Below are 18,222 nucleotides of genomic sequence, written 5' to 3'. Positions count from 1 at the left end.
ACTTGGTGTTCTCTGTAAACTCTTTCTGATGGTCAATCTCTAATTTTAGCAACTTTTGTGATTTACAAAGGCTGAGAATATTCCAAATTGTCAAATGTTAGTTGCTTATTACTAAAGAAGTCTCTTAATTTATCTTTCTTCTAACATTTTATGATAAACAGCAAGAAGAAAACACGATGTACCTTTACAATTTCACTTGGGAATTCTGTTAAATATTCAGCAGCAGCACTTACTCAACTTTTACAAGTATTGCTTCCACATTTGGGGATTACAGATGTAATCTACACTCCAATAAAGCTATCTAATATGGAAATGATACACAAAACAGGAACAGAAGTGATACAGAAAGGTATATATGGTAGCAATATACACTATTTTAATCATTTCTACTAATGACCATAATTAATACCAGACCTAAGAGCAGCACAGAAATGAGAATGTTAATGTGACAAACTATGAAATCAATGATATATGCAGCTGGGCACATGACTTACTAAAACCCTGTCTCAAAGTAAAAAACAAAAAGGGGTGGGGAAAGGCAATGGGCTCAATCCCAAATAACACAAAATAATGCTAATAAAGAGGACGATGACTATGAAAATATAATAATAATAAATATAACAATGTGAAGAGTTGGCAAGTGGTCTTCACCATTTCTTCAGTACCAAGTAATTCTCATGAAGCTATGCACAGGCAAATCTTTGGAAGATCTGAACAATGCTCAAAGATTGTAAAGACAAGAGTACTTTTAGTTCAATGAAATTAAATTTTAAAAGAAAGGCATGAAGGGCTTTTCTATGGAATGTACTGAATTATGAATCTTATCTTACCTGTTGAATCACTTCTGGATATAGCATGGGTAGTCTTTCTGCAATAAGAGCCAGTCCACCCATTCCTGCAAAAACTTGTAATGGTGACTGAATGGGACAGGTCTCAAGCAAAGATTCATCCAATATCCCATCCATGCACTCATCACTCGGAGTAAGAGCCTCATCTTCTGCACAGTTACCAAGTAAGTCTCCATGATCTACATAATACATTACAAAAAATTAAACAGGTAAGAAAGGATCCATTTTTATCATACTCTTTCATTAATAAAATAATATTTCATTGCCTTCTCTATGCTCAACAACAGATCAAAAACATGAGCAATTATTAGACACAAGTGAATTAAAGTTCGATACTACGATGATCTCTGAATGACTTCTGACATTATCTCCCATCCTCTTGTTAATCAAAGCATGGGTCATGGAACAGTATGATGGGCATCACCTGAGAGCTGCTTTGAATGCAGAATCCCAACTCACATCCCTGACCTACTAAATAGAAACCTGCATTTTCACATGTATCTGTAGGTAAATTACAATTATACTGAAATTTGAGAAAAACTGTTGTAACTTAAGAGACTCTTGGAGAACAGGGATTTAGCTAAGTGGCACTGCGTCTACCTCCTAAGAGCAAGATCCTGAGTTTGATCCTTGGTACCAGAAAGAAAAAAAAAATCAAAAAGACTCTTCGCAAGTAATATACATACATTATACTTCACAGTATCTAGTTAGGAAAAGATGAATAGTGACAAAGACTTCTCCTATTAAAAACTAAAAAACAAACATATATTGGTTTAACTTGTACTCATTAGGAAACTCAAAAGGTTAGTGCATTCAACACACAGCCAGACTCTATAAACATTACAAAGACAGGGAAGGCTGGGGATTTAGCCTAGTGGTTCTGCCGCCTGACGCGCAAGCTCAAGGACCTGAGTTTGATACCTGGTTAAAAAAATACACACACACAAAAAATGACAAAAATCCTACCAAAAACTGAAGAAAGTAAATGTACTATATTAAACTTACTAAGGAACACAAATGGCCAATAATTCCTTAATCGTGAAAAAGATTAAGAGTTTAAATATGACAGCATATTCATATTTTGAAACATTATTTATATGGCATTTACAGTACTGAAAAACTGGAAACAGTCAGGATGTTCTAAAACTGTGGGAACATAATTTTGTTATATACATACAAAAAAAGTCAAGAAAAAAGCACATTTTAAAATATTTAATGTAGTATAATCCCAAACATGCAAAGGAAAAATGTTTATGAGCATGAAATATCACTCAATATAAATTATTGGTGAAGTGGAGTTCTCATTTTGAGTATAAAATTACAATTCGGTTTTCACACACATGTGGGCTTATACAGCAAGAACGAAGGTGAATTAACACAACCCAATTTCCAAATAAAATAATAGCAAATTCTAACATGCACAAATGAATCAAAAGAAAAGCTAAGCTGCTTCAATGAAAATAGGTCAATTAAGTCATTCTCTATAGCAAGCTCTGTCTTCTGAGTGAAAGACTGAAAGTTTTGGTTTTTGGTTTTTTGTTTGTTTTTTTTTCCACAAAGTCTTACTATGCAGTTCAGGCTTCCTTGAACTCACTATGTAGCCCAGGCTGGCCTCAAACTGGAGGCAATCCTTCTGCATCAGCCTACCAAAAGTGCAGGGATTATAGATGTGTGCCAGCATACCAGCTAAGACTGGAAGTTTTAAAGTTCTGTCATATACATACCTTTTTCAGGGTGTAGTCTTTTAAAAGAATCTGTTTTTGACAGACTTGGGTCTGTGATAACTCTTGATCCCAATTTAACAGTCAGATCTATTGAACGGTACCCCTGAGGAAGTTTTCGGTCATACAGGAGACTTAAAAGCTGGGCAAGAGTCATTTCAGCTGGCAACGGCTGACCTAAAAACAATACAACTACAGTGAAATCCAAGAAGGAAATATTTATTGAAATTTGCTTTATTCACTTACATGTTACTTTTGCTAAGTCAGACACAAATTTTTGTTTCTGACATCAATTTTAGTCACTGAAAAGTCTATCAAATTGAATTTATTTCTGATGTATGTGAACAATATCTGTATAGCATTATTCAAAGTACAATATCATGGGTAAAATAGAAACAAAGGAACAAACCTCAAAGATCTAAGGTTGACACATTTTTCCATAAAAGGCCAGATAAGAAATATTTAAAGATGTGAGATCATATAGTCCATTACAACTACTATGTTTATGTTGCAACAGAAAAATAGCTAAGGATAACACATTGGTTGTATTTTCATAAAACTTTATTTACAAAAAGTATACCACACACCAATTATAGTTTGATCACTACTATAAACTGACAATATAAAGCTGAGAAAGAAGATCTAGCCTCAATTAGTTGGGAGTTTGATTATATTGACATAATACATAATAAAGTGGGTACCATCTTGACCAACAAAAGTATGCATATTATTTGTCAAAGAATGTATCTCATCTAGGAAGAATTGTGGTTTATTTACCAGTGATATACTGAGAACCTCTTACTAGAACTAACCCTGTAGAATTTGCCTCACAATGCGTTTTATTTGGTGCCTGGGATCGAACCCATGACCTTGCACATGCAAGATGGGTGCAAAGCCACTAAGCTAAATCCCCAGCCCCACATTGTTTTTTTATTAAGAGTAGGAGAGGAGGGGACCCAGAAAATGGGCTGCCAACATTGCTTTCTATATAACATATCTTATAGTACACTAACAGAAAAATAATAAGAAAGCCAGTGAAGTAGAAAATGAAATTTTACATAAATCCTTGAAAAGAATATATACTGGATAACTTTTGTGGTGGGGGGTGTTTAGACAAGGTCTCAACTGTATAGTTCAGGCTGACCTTTAACTCACTATGTAGCCCAGGCTGGCTTCAAACTTGTGACAATCCTCCTGCTTCAGCCTAAATGCTGGGATTTTAGACATGCAGTACCACCCACAGGTTACCTCAGTTATCTTAAGCCCCTGATCAAGCATGATTCTGTTCATTACCATGGTGATTTTTCTTTCATGTTTATCATTGTGAATATTACCTGCCAAGAGTTTGTGGAACAAGTGGAACACAGGGACAGTAATGATTTTGTTGGCCGTCTCTGCACCTGAGGAAGTACTTCCTATTTTATCAGGCACTGTCCTCCCTCTTCTGGATGGTGGGCGAGGTGGTGTAGCTGATACAGCACGTTTAGATTGTGATTTCAGCCCTAAAAAAAGAATCCATTAAAATTCTGTGTAGACAACACACAATCATAAAAGAAGTTGTTTTGTAAATTTTTTTTTTTTTTTTTTTGGTACCAGGGATCAAACTCGGGTCCTTGTGCTTGCGAAGCAGGCAGCAGAACCACTGAGCTAAATCCATGGCCTGTAAAATATTTTAATAAAGAACGCTTTCTCACTAATGTCAAATCACAGAAATATTTCTTCTAAGCCCATATTTAATCTCCAACTGTATTTGCACTCCACAACAAATGATAAATAACTCTGGCTCTAGATCTGTTTTCTAAGAAAGTAAAAAATGTTGCTAGCTGCTATCACCTGTAAGATTACAGATCCCATCTATGTAGAATGTAATTTGCGCAAAGAAGTGTAATAAATCTTGGGTTAATTTTTCTCTAGGACAGGTTAGATTCATGCTCCCCAAATTGAAAAATAATCTATATGGAGACTGTTCATTTTAGCTGAAATCTTTTTTTTTTTTTATTTTTCACGTTATTTCAATTTCTAACACTTTAGCTTGGTCTTTAGGGTTTTTTTGTTTTGTTTTGTTTTGTTTTTTGCTTTTCACAAAACATTTATTGGTACATTTTAGATATGCATCATAACATTCATCACAGGGAATTTGTACCTGTACATGTTATATCTTACTTCTTTTTTCCTATTCCCCCCCTTCAGCCTTTCTTCCCTCCTCACATACAAAGAGCTAAAATCATTTCAATTAAAGAAATAACCCTCTGAAATTACATTATCCTTGCTCCTTTTCTACTTCCTCAACCTAATACTAAAACCTTATGCTTCATCAATTTTATGTGAATATGTAAGTGAAAACTAGTAAATAACTTTTTAATTTTTTTCACCATTTTTTTTTTTTTAACCAGGGGATCAAACTTAAGACTTTGTGATTGCCAGGCAGGTACAGTGCTGCTGAGTTACATCCCTGGCCTTCAATCTTTCTTTTTAAAACGAGGTTATGCAAAAACTCCTGAATATTTTGTGGACATCTAGGGTAAAAGTACATCATCAAGCTTAAATGGGACATCTAAGTATTCACATGCGTTCATATCTAATGAAATACAGTAAAATTAGGGCACAATATAACCTTAATAATTACATTGCCAAATTAGTATATGTGCTCCTGAAGTGAGTAACTACACTGCCAAATTATACAAGGCTTCAGAGGCTTCTAGTAGTAAAATATTAAGTCAGACTTTTGTACTAATGTTTTGTCACAGTTATTATAAATAGAACTATTATAGATAAATTGAACCAAAACAGGAATTCTAAAAAGTGCAAAGCATACCAGATGCAACAACAACACTGTAATTGTCCTGAAATCCATTTTCTGCCTTAACTTTTTCTTTTTCTTCATGGTTTTTCTTTTCTTTGTCATCTTTTTGTTCACTAATTAGTTTAGCTGTGATACTTGGTGTATCTGTTTAAAAAATATATAAAATACATTGTTTTTCTAAAACATTAACAAGGAATGCAGTATTTCAGAAGATTTTCCAGGATATTAACCCTAACACTGAGGAAGAGCAAGTAAAAGAAATTATGGTAAGTAAAAACCTACTGTTCAATATTTGGCAATAATAATAATAAAGGGAACGCCGCACTGAACTTAAGGATATTCAAGTTTCACACTCAAGAAAATATAAACACATTATAACAACACCACCTCTAAAAAACTGAAAAACAAGTAGTGTGAAAACTGCTTAATTTAATCAAAGTTCAATGTGCTTCACATGTACACCCAATTTGATCATTAGGACATGGACATCAAGAAAGAATCCTAACTTCATAATTAATCAGGACCTGAAGAATGCTACTGATACAACCTGTGAATGGTAAATAATGGACTTGTGAAAGAACTGAAATCATACCATGTATATTTTCAGAATATACTGCAATATAACTAGAAATCAATGACAAAAGAAAACATAGAAATTATGTATGGAAACTAAGCAATACACTCATAAATGAACAGTAGGTCACATAACAAATCAAAGAATAAGGCAGTTCTAGGGAAAAAAAATGGTAATGCCAGTATAACATATCAGAATTTATGGGACACAACCAAAGCCTAAAAAGTTTGTAACCATGCCCATATCACAAAAACAGCAAGCCCAAATAAATAATTAACAATGCACATCAAGGTCCTTCCTAGAAAAACAAGAACAATCGAAATCCAAAGGTAGTAGAAGGAAGGAAATTACAAAAATCAGAGCAGAAATTAATGCAGTCAAGACCAAAACAAACAACAAAAAAATACAAGGAATCAATGAGGCAACGAGCTGGTTCTCCAAAAGAAAAAAAAATAGACAAAACTTTAGCCAATGTAGTCCAAAAGAAGGTGAGAAGATAGCCAAATTAACTCAATTAGAAATAAAAAAGGTGAAATCACAATGGACACAGATGAAATAAACAAGATTATTAACAACTACTTGGCAAATCTGTATGCCAATAAATTGGTAATTCAGAAGAAATGAATACATTCCTAGATACATATGAATTAACAAAACTGAACCAAGAAGGCTTAATATCTTGAATAATGTAGTAACAGGCAATGAAACTGAAGCAGTAATAAAAAAACCTACCAACTAAGGTGGATTCACTACCAAATTCTACAGGAACTGCAGGGAAGATTTAACATCAATAATTCTCAAGCTCTTTAATGAAATAAAAGGAGAAGTAATACTCCCAAAGTCATTCCTGGATGTCCCATTACTCAGATTCCAAAACCACACAAAAATTCAATTTAAAAAGAGAACTATATACCAATCTCTTCAATGAATGTAGATACAAAAATCCTCAACAAGATGATGGCAAACAGAATGTATGAAATCATCAAAAAGATCATACATCATGATGAATTATGCCTTAGCTCAGGGATGCAAGGATAGTTCAACATATGCAAATCAATAAATGTAATTCATTACATAAACAGAAGGACAAAAATCACACAATCATCTCAATAGATGCAGAAGCCTCTGACAAAAGCCAACATCCTTTCATGAAAAAAACACCGAAGAGGCTGGTGTTAGAAGGCATGCTGGCCAAGGCGAAAACATAGGTCATGCTATGGGGAGAGCGCCCAGTAGTATGCAGGGGAGCCCTACAATCTGGGGGAGCCTGGGCTGTCACTAATAGACCCTGTGCCTTTGAGCACCAATGAGGAGGCTGTGGACGCTTAGGTGACTGGGGCACTCAGCCAGGGCAACTCTTGCCAATGTGCTCCCTCGCCAGGAGTCTTGAGCAGAACTAGAAGCCAACCAACCAGAAAGCAGTACATCCTAGACTCTGGTTTGTTTTACACATAATTGTCTGCCTTCTTTTTCTCAGTGGCCTCTGTTTTTAAAAGTACAAAGCACTCATGCTGTACAAATTGGTGCATTTCAATTTGTGTTCCAAATTCTACTTACTGTCGCTTGCTTAATACATGGAAAAACTGGGTTTAGAGTCCGAAAAACTCAATGAAGTTTCTCCATTCTCTGAATATTCTTTGGTTCTACTTCATGACCCTTTCACACTGTGCTATCCAGAAAAGTCCCTCCCAGAGGCCACAGTTATCTCCTTTAGGTGGTATGCTTATATCTGTTTGCTTGGATATTTCTCTTTCCTTCCTTCCTTTTTTTTTTTTTTTTTTGGTAGCAGGGATCAAACTCAGGACCTTATGCTTATGAGGCAGGCAGCAAACCCCCGAGCTACATCCCTGGCCCACTTAGATATTTCTTAAGTAAAAGTATAACCATTGGGATGCTTTCTTCACCTTGTTCACAATACTGGAGTGATCCTTACAGTGAGACCACTATTTTTGTGTAGTTCCAACACTTTTAGAGGATGAAATGAAGTTATTTGGTCCACTTCAAGGAACATCTACCGCTACTGGACAAGGTGTCTGATGATTCGATCTACAACCTTACGGTATCTTTCACACGAACTAAACTAAAATCAAAATGGATCAGAGCGTTAAATATTAGCAAAGAAACACTTAATGAGGAAAAATCTCTTGCAGTCATAGGCAGAGCCAAGAACTTTCTGAACAGGAAATAGTACCATAAATCAACAAATAGGATCAGATCAAATTTAAAAGGCTTCTGCACAGCAAAAGAAACAGCCAATAGAATGAAAACAAAACCTGCAGAATCAAAAAAAGAACTTTTGCTCTCTCTCAGACAGAAGACTAATATGTAGAATATATTAAAAAAGAAAAAAAAAGCAGAATGACCAAAAAGAAAATAAGGTAGAATGACCAAAATAAAAGACCAAATCAAAAAATGGAAAAGTAAAATGAATAGACACTTCATAGAAGTACAAATGGCCAACAAATACACGAAGAAATGCTCAACATGACTGGCTATTAGAGAAATGCTAATTAAAACAACCTTGAGGTTCCAGCTTACCCCAGAAGGAAGGCTATCATTAAGAAATTAAATAACAACACATGCTGACAAGGCTACAGGGAAAAAAAAATCCTTCTATATTGTTTGTAGGAATGTGAACTACATGTAGTACAACAACCATGGAAGTCGTCAGTATAGAGATTCCTCAAGAAACTAAAAGCAGAGATTCTATTCAACACAGCTATTCCCCTTTCAGGTATCTTACCAAAAGTTATACATATGCATACGCCATGTTTATCACATCACAATTCACAGTAGCTCTAAACACTGGAAGCTGCCTATACGGCCATCAATAAATGAATGGATTAAGAATATGTGGTATTTATGCATAACAGAGCACTACTCAGCCATAAAGATAAACTTGAGTCATTTGTAGCAAAATGGATGCACTTTGAGACCATAATGTTAAATGAAATAAATCAGATTCACACGCTTAAACACTGCATGGTTTTTCTTATACAAGAAACTCAAATTATTAAAAAAAGAGAGAGAGAGCAAAACAAAATACAGATAGTAAGAAATAAGGAAGTAAGTAACTTAAATGGGAAGGGCATCATGAGGTGGAGGGATGGTGGAGGAAGTGGGGGAACGTACATGCAAAGACAAATTAGGATGTGTTACGTATATGTATCAACTTTATACAAGGAATAGAAACATGTACTACAAACAGGAAAGAGGAAATAAGATGTGTTATGTACATGTACCAACTCCACATAAGGAATGTAAACATTAAGTAGGGCAAACAGGTAGTAATAAAAAAATCAATTACGGGCAGGGATTTAGCTCAGTGCCACCACACCTGCCTCACAAGCACCAGGTCATGAGTTCAATCCTTGGTACTGGGGGAGAAAATTAATTAATTTTTAAAAAGAAGGCTGAGGTACTTGGATCGCAAGTTTGAGGCCAACCTGGACTAGATACTGTGCCACAATGAAACAGAAACAAAAAACATCCAAAAGAATCTTGTCATCCAATCAAATACTCTGCAATCTACCTACTATAAAATGACCAAGTGATTTTACTACAGAAAAATCCCATCAACAGTTTTCACTGGATTCCACAACCACAATCTTATCTAGCTTATCTAGCTATTCATTTTGTCATTACTCACATAACATACATCATACCAAAAGGGCCACTCAAGTCCCAATGTATTATACATTTTGTCCACTTGATTGGCTTTTCACACATTGAATATAAGATGTTTTGATTTTTTCTAGTCATTGAATGTTGAGTGGAAGCAGATAAAGTTATAAACTTAATCAAATTCCATATAAAAATTGATATTTAAATTCAACTTGCCTGATACTCTGTCAAGAACATCTGATAAAGTTGTTGAGACTGGCAAATGAAGAGTACGAAACTTGTGTCCTGCTCCGTACATTGGGTGCTGGATGACATGGCTAGTTGCATTAATTCTGCCCTTGTACAACTGAAAAAACAAAATAAAAAATTAGAGAAATTAAGAAGTCAACTTTTTAGAATGTGCACAATTATGAAATATTCAAAAGTGTATAAACAATAAGAAGTTTAATAAAGCATAAAAAGATTTTGTTTAAATGTGGTACACTGGCCATATGATTTGTTGGTAAGCTTTTACATTCATAGTATTTTACTTAACAATGTATCACTTTTTCCCAAAAGCAAATCATGTTAATCAATATATGGCATATCTAGGACAGGTGTGGTAATGGGTTATCATGAAGCTTTTTTTGGGGTACCAGGGATGGAACTCAGGACATTGCCGGCTTCATAAAGACTTCTAAGTCTTGTCATTATACAAAGTTTATACTTGTTTCAGTTTGTTATATTATATGAAAACTGTAAGACATAGTAACACACAGACACTCATTAAAATTCAACTGTTAAATACTCACTGGGCAAGGAGATTGAAGAAACATTGTCACTTTCTCATCTTCCAGCATCAACTGTAAAAACAGTCTTCGTATAAACCCTGAAATGTTCCCAGATGTTGGAAGGTTCCCTCTTTGAGGAGATGTCTGAAATAGTTCACAAAGAACCTAGCAAGGCAAGAGATAAAAGCTTAATACAAAATTTGCAGCTTCACTATTCTGAAGAATAAAGAAGAATTATTAAGAATAAGGACTAACAAGGGTATTTTAACACATCAAGGCACCAAGAAAATTTTATCCTAAAATATATAAATACAGCACATTAAAAAGTTAAAAGTATAAGAAACACTTATGTAGGAAAGAGAAATTACTACTAAAGAGTCTCACATAAGAAATGCCTAACACAGGGCCGGGAATTTAGCTCAGTGGTTCCACCACCTGCCTTACAAACACAAGGTCCCGAGTTTGGTCCCTGGTACCAGAAATAAAGAAAAGAAAAGAAAACAAGAAGAAGAAAAGAAGAAGAAGAAAAGAAAGAAGAAGAAGAAAGAAGAAGAAGAAGAAAGAAGAAAGAAGAAAGAAGAAAGAAGAAAGACAGGCTACAAGTCAAATTTTCAAAATGTTCATGCTGTGCCCTTGGTTGAAATTAGTAAATTAAGCATTCACTTTTAATTAGTCACATTAAAAGCAGAACAGTATTTTCTCAACAATTAGCTACTACTATAAGCATTAGAGTATCTTGGTTTTCTTCTTAATAAAGTTAAAGTACTTAATAATTTATAAAGATTTTTATTGTTATACTTCTAGACACTAACAAAAGAGCCATTAAATAGGCAGGGGAAAAAAGAAGTTTACTGCTATTTATGAGCGATTCCTCTGCCTCAGACAAACTCTACACCAGGTACTTTACAGCCATCTTTTTATTACAGTCAACAATATTTCACTTGTCCAAAAAATCTTATGAAGGAGGTGTTACTAGCTTCATTTTGTTAAACATGTCCAAGGTCACAAAAACAAGAAAACAGTATTTTGCAAATAGCAATTAGAATTACTGTTAATTTTATCTTTCTTCTTTTTGTTTTTGTTTTGAGACAGGGTCTCAGCAGTTCAGGCTGTTCTTTAACTATCTAGCCCAGGCTAGCACTGAATGTGAAGAAATCATCCCGCCACAGCCTCCCAACTGCTGGGAGTACAGGCATGCACCACCATGCCTGGAAAATAACTCCACACTTTTGGATTTCTGATCAGAGGCTTAATACAATAAATCTTATTGTTTTGAGATTTACACAGTCTCGTATTTGAAACCTACTCTAATGTCTGTGTAATGAAAAGCAAATGAATCGTGGTATCAATAAGCTATATCAAAAAGCAATGCCAAAATGAAAATTATGACACATACTGGCCACTGTTTATTGGTCAGTTCTGTTCAGCAGCTAAATTATTATTCTTTGGGGCTTGCTCCTTTTAATTGAAGCGTTTGGGAGTGGTGTATAGCTACACTCTCCATGAATTTCTCAATCGTCTTTCACTATAAGGAAAAACAGATTTATGAAACCACATATTTTGACAAGAGGCTATATCAGTACTTTAATTATGATTTAAATTCAGATCCTCAAATGCACGTATCCCCAAACTTCACCAAAATCTTGCCTTAGTATGTGGCCCTCTTCTAATTCCACTAGTGCCATGAAACATTTTATTAAAAGAGTTAGATAGCTAAAATTCCAAATAGTGTTTCTACTCTTACCTGGGCCATAAGCTTTTGATTATTAGGATGGCATGAGATGCACTGCAGAAAGAATGCAACTGTTGCATTCTCAATTGCTGTCCGTTGTTGAGTAGTCAATCCTGTTGTAGCAGCTGAAGAAAGAGATGCTGATCTTGCATTTGTCTGTTGTGCACTTAAATTATGTCCTCCAGAAGTTGACCCAGAATGACACAATAAAAACAGAAGTGCTGTCCACAATGGATTGACTTCAGAACCACCAAGCCAATCTTTCATAAGGTGGCTGTTGCCAACTTCTGTCAAAAACCTAAGAATAGGAGCAACCAGGTCGGCTGTGATAGGCAACTTATTACAATGTTGTGGAACATGATGCCGCCTGAGTTTATCCTGGAAAATATCTATTGACTGAGCAATGCTTTCTGAGTAGGAAATCTGGCTAAAGCAAAAACTAGCCAGACTTCTAACAAGAAGAGAGGGCAAGCCAGAGTCTAATAACTGTTTGATAGCTTCTGGAGACTGAGAAGAGGAAGCAAGGGTCGCCAGATGAGATTCAGTTAGTGTGAGAGGTGCTTGTGCATTTTTAGAATCATCTGTTAAAGAGGAAGTAAGATCCTGCTTTTTGCTATCATCTGTCATGGACAGTCTGTGGTGACACTGCACTGGCGGAGGAGTAATCCCCATCCAGCCCATGAGCAAGGAGAAATAATTCGGATGTATGTGGCACATTGAACAAAGCAGACTGTCAACAGCTTTCTTCAATACTATGTTGCAGGGAAGAGACATGGACCAATTGAAAAGTAACCTGGGGAAATAAAACATAACCCATTAATCATATATTTTAATAAGAAATAATTCATCTTTTTAAATATTTCTATTAGAGATCAAATATACCTTGACAAAAATATAGCTTATTTGACATTAAATAATGTGACACTGTAGTGTCAAGGCTTATAATATATACATTATTGAAGAATTCATGTAAGTATTTAAGAATTTAGAGTTAGGTTACACTTCTCATATGAATTCAGAAAATCAATTTACATTAAAAATGTTTCTATCATTATCATATATCCTCACAAAAGAAGAAAAAAAAATCACACCAAAGAAATGTTTAGGTTAAGTTTATCAAGATCATAGAATTTCTTGTGCGCAAATTGAAAACTATTGGCAAAGTTCATTAATCAGGTCAAGGACTATGCCAAATGGAAGGGCCAAATATGATGATCACAGATTAGAGAACAAAAATTTTGCCTTCTGTATGCTACTGTTAGCATACAGTGAATGAAGGCCTCAGCCAAGTATAGCGAAGGAGTGTGAGCAAAGGAAAACTATCTGTTGAGATGACTATACACGAAGTAGCCTTTCAAAGCTGTGCCTTTCCTCCAAAGCTGCACATTAAAGATAAAAGAACCTCATGAGTAAATTTGTGAGAATAAGTACAGGGGAGGGAAAGTAAAAACAACAAAGACACGTATTATGTACACATACTCATAAAAAATACAATTATATTAAAATTTAAAAACAATAAACATAATGCACCTCAAAAACACTGACATACATACATACACACATACATAAAAACACTGACATGAAGCATTTTGATTTCAGGTAAGAGAAGCAGACAATGTTGTTAATACATTTTCTTGAAATATGAAGATGACATGGGAGTGTAGCTCAGTGATGGAAGGCTCACATAGTATGCGTGACGCCATAAGTTGCCCACCAGCATAGCAGAAAAAACAAAAAGGCAAGAGGGGTGACACCTCATTTTAAACTGGCTGTATTTGTGCTTTTCAAAATACATTAATCCAGATAAAAATGTAAAACACTTTTAATCAAGTAAAAATACAAAGTGATCTAATACTGGGAGGGAAAAAAGCTTTGCAATCATACTTACTCAAAGAGCTCTTGGTCCAACAATGCTGGTAAATCATATTCTACAAGCAGTTCATAACTATGCCAAAGAATTGCTGCTACACAGTGCAGATGAGAAGGTGATGGCATGAGAAGACCATATTCTACTGCTGAAGAGCTAGGACACATGTAATTCATCCTGCCACTTCTTTTCATAGCAGCCACTCTTGCAGAATCACTGACCCATTTTAACAAGGCCTGAATTCTTAAAAGAAGAAATTGAATTCCAATAATCAATAATGACATGATATTTGGTTTTTGCATGTAAAAATGGTAGTTATGAGAATAATATAGTAATTATTCTTGATCATTTCAATCTAAGTAAGGATGGAAAGAAATTTATAAGGACAAAGCCATTCCAATTTTTCATTAACCTTAATTTCAAATGATAAGAAATTCTGAGAAAACTATGACTCAGTAAACAAGTGCTGATTATGTCTTACTTTACTTATATTATATATAAATGTAAAGAATTACAGGGTACATATTTTAAACTTTCTCCTGTAAATTTTCTCTCATCGTACAACAAATCTGCACTACCCAGTAATCTGGGGCTAATTTTTCAGTATACAAAATCTCATGAATTACATCATGTTTCAAATCCCTGGATCTCAATCATTTAATACTAGTAGCAATCATTCAACCTTCCCCATTCTAACAGACTATACCCTCAACATATGCTTTTTCAAGTGTTGTGCTAACATAGTTCTCTGGAGCTGGGACCGGTAAAACATGTTCAGTTTTGTACTGCTACTGAAAATAAAGGGATTTAGAAGGAAATAATGCTTTATAATTTATATATAAAACAAAGAATAAAATTTTTCAAGTTCTTAAAATACTATGTTTATATTTGTTTTGTTTCCTTTCAAATTATTTAGACCATAGGAATCTTTGGTTCAGGGTAAAAGAAATAAGGGTAGATCACACATAACCCCTTTCTGTCTTTTTCTGGTTAAAAGAAATAAGGGTAGATGGCATATAACACCTCTCTCTCTTTCCTTCTCTCAATTTCATTAACAGTAAATAAGAACAACTCAGAGAAAGAGTGGGGTGCTAAAGCAATTAGGAGAAAAAAATAGTATTTCATTCACTACAGAATACAGCAATCTTATTATTAGCATCAGTTTTAAAAGATAAGTATTCATATTTAGAGAAGAATTGTGCAGAGAATATAAATTAGTAATTTTCTTATAATAAAAAGCAATTAAATTATTTAAAAATTAATTTTCAGAGATTGTAAGCAAACTATGATTACTGCATTATAATTCAATTTTGGCATAAATTGTTTTCACCTGCTCAAATGTTATGCCAATCTTTCTAAATGTAATACAGTTATTTTATGGCTTTATGTAATACAAAAGTTAGCCTACTTAATGTTCTAAAGATACGATAAAAATAAAATTACTTTTTCAAAACAACAAATTCAAAAATTTTTTTTGGTACTGGGGATCAAACTCGGGCCCCCAAGGAGCTTACAAGGTAGGTGGCAAAACCACTACGCTAACTCCCTAGCCCTCAACTTTTAATAAAGAGGATAGAATTAGTCAAATGTAAGTAAAGGCTATTATTACATTATTTATGAGTAAATAGTATTTCCCAGAATGCCTTTACTGCCTAGTATTTCATTCTATACACTGAAATCTATCTCCTTTTTGAGTGACAATGCTTTTTTGCTTTCCCAATCCTGAAAGCACAAAGCAGGACTCAATCGGCTCTCCAGTATCTAGTACCATAACAGGCTATAACAGTTATTAATACAATGGTACCTCAGTTTACAAACCTCGTTCTTTCCATGACTCTTTTTGCAAACTGAATTAGATGAGAACTGAATCATACTCAATGGTTAGGTTTAATGTTGACCTTATAGAGAAATTTGATTAGGTTCTCGTCAAACTTGGTGTGCAAGGGCTGGGGATTTAGCTCAGCGGTTCGGTGAGTACTTTCAAGTACTTGCCTTGAAAGCGCAAGAACCCGAGTTCAATCCCCGGTACCAAAAAAAAAAAAATTTGGTGTGCAAGCAGGATCATAAAAAGGATTAAGTTCACAAACTTAGGAGATCAGAGTAACACCAAAAAGTTAATGATTTTGTCAACAATTTATGAATACAAAATAATCTTTAAATTATAAATTAATCAAAATATCAAAAGATAACTGAGGCAACAATCTCTAGTGTAATTACTTATATTTCTAAGTCATAGATCATAAATATGTTCTTCTGATATCAGTGATATACATAAAATGGGGAATGACAAACACTTGAAACTGTAACAACAAAAATGTTTCAAAAGTTCTTAGAATTATTATTTATCAATTTGGCGGTAGAAAACATTAAGGCAACCCATCAAAACTACCTACATGTAGAAATCACTAAAACTTTTAGTCATTGTATTTGGATATTAGTTATTTGGCATACTATAGTTTCATCTTGTGTTGAGGCAGAAAAAATAGGGTAAAAAAGTCTAATGAAAAGCTGTCAGTATTATAAACAGTAAGTAATAACAGAGTACTGTCATTATCAAAAAAAATCTAAGGGCCGGGGATTTGGCTCAGTGGTTCTGCTGCCTGCCTCGCAAGCACAAGGGGCTGAGTTCAATCCCCAGTACCCCCCAAACAATCTAACTACTATGGCCCCATTAATTCTCTAATAGAAAATATGTCCACATACATGAAAAATTTTAATATTCATGAAAATCTTTATAAAGTTGCACCAAGTAAAGTATATATGTAGATGTACCATATAAAAACATGTTTATCTTTATGCGATCTAAGGAGAAAGGGTAAATACCATTCACTATGACATACTTGTGCACTTAAAGGAAAAACAGGATCATCATCTACCTGTCTTTTGTTCCAGGATCCTGAGTTGTACCAAGCAGGTAAAGAATATCTATCGTAGAGTCAGAAGAGAGTCCATTCAGTCTTCCAAAAAGTAAAGGACTATTCAAATCTTGCGGCAAAAAAAACAAAAAGAAAGTTTTTCTAAATAAGCAAATCTGAGGCGAAAAGATATGGTTAATTTTTAAAGTTATTCATTAAAGGTAAGTCTATAAATTTCAGCAAAATAAAGTTGAAATATAATTAAACCATAAGAAATTAATTTCAGAGTTAATCACAAAGATCACACAATGCAACTTTGCTTTTTTTATGGGTATGTAAAAACTTAAAATATCAAAACTCATCACCTGTAGGATCACCTCCAGATGCTGCACAATTTCTCAGAAGAATTTCTATAAGTTTCAGGCCAATTCTAGTGGATTGCAGTCCTATCTTTACAAGCACGACTTCAATGTTTGGTGAATGCATTCCGCAGTATGGTGACATCAATAAGGCAGCACAAGTCTGCAGCAGATTAGCAGTAGGTGCAGCTGCACTTGCCATCATTCCTTCCAGATCACTTATGTGAGTAAGACAATGATGTAACAACCGTAACCATCCAATACTGAAATACACAAAGCAAAACGACTTACATGGTAAATCTAACTAGCTCAAACTATTTCAGAGGAAAGAAAAATTTTTAAAAGATCAAGACATCCTGTAAGCAGCATCAATCAATCAGAATTAAGTTTTAAAATGCTACAAAACTTAATGGAGAGTTAAGGACACAGTAAGTCTGCCCTGTATTATTACAAATATAAGTATGCTAAGTACTTCAACCATTTAGGAACTATGTACTTACTAATAAAGCAGGAATTGTTTTTTATGTACATATATTTATGTACATATTAATATCTACCAATTAGGATAACAGATTTAAAGTCTTGGAATCTTGAGAATAAAAAGGAAATCCTTTTACCAGTCAAATTTTAAAATAAAAACTATCTAAAAAACTTTAAACATCAAAATTTATCAGAAGAACATTGCTTAGGGCCAGGGATTTAGCTCAGTGGTTCCACTGCCTGCCTCGAAAGTGCAAGGACCCAAGTTCAATTTCTGGTACCAAAAAGAAATAAACATACAAGATTGGTTAAAGTTGATACTCAGGTTTGTGCTTGTAAAATATATTTTAATAACTAGAATTTATATATATAATACCAGTTTGCTCTTCCTATGCTCTTTTTATTTTTGATTCAGATATATTCCTGTTGAAAATCCCTGAAATAGACAACAATCAAATCAATGGGAACCTGCATACATATATTATATCACACTGTAGGTCAACTCAAAGATTAAATGCACAGGCTGAGGATGTAGCCCAGCAGCACAGCACCTGCCTGGCAAATGATAGGCCATGAGTTTGATTTATGG

The 18,222-nt window shown here is 34.3% G+C and overlaps 1 protein-coding gene across 1 annotated transcript in view; it reads right to left on the bottom strand.

Annotated features, from left to right (window-relative positions):
• Positions 1-18,222, bottom strand: part of Birc6 (baculoviral IAP repeat containing 6) — a 189,449-nt gene that overhangs the window by 66,471 nt on the left and 104,756 nt on the right. The window contains exons 52-61 of the mRNA XM_033762215.1: positions 17,160-17,416; positions 16,816-16,924; positions 13,961-14,182; positions 12,085-12,865; positions 10,362-10,505; positions 9,787-9,916; positions 5,385-5,516; positions 3,904-4,071; positions 2,573-2,746; positions 831-1,027 (exon numbers count right to left, since the gene is read on the bottom strand). Of these exons, the coding sequence (XP_033618106.1) occupies positions 831-1,027; positions 2,573-2,746; positions 3,904-4,071; positions 5,385-5,516; positions 9,787-9,916; positions 10,362-10,505; positions 12,085-12,865; positions 13,961-14,182; positions 16,816-16,924; positions 17,160-17,416 (2,314 nt within the window). The remainder of the gene's footprint in view (positions 1-830; positions 1,028-2,572; positions 2,747-3,903; positions 4,072-5,384; positions 5,517-9,786; positions 9,917-10,361; positions 10,506-12,084; positions 12,866-13,960; positions 14,183-16,815; positions 16,925-17,159; positions 17,417-18,222) is intronic.

The sequence above is a fragment of the Fukomys damarensis genome, unplaced genomic scaffold (assembly GCF_012274545.1).
Source record: "Fukomys damarensis isolate Sample0158 unplaced genomic scaffold, DMR_v1.0_HiC HiC_scaffold_2, whole genome shotgun sequence".
NCBI classification, from domain to species: Eukaryota; Metazoa; Chordata; class Mammalia; order Rodentia; family Bathyergidae; genus Fukomys; species Fukomys damarensis.
The sequence above is the reverse complement of the archived record's forward strand: the minus strand, read 5'-3'. Positions and strand labels throughout refer to the sequence as shown.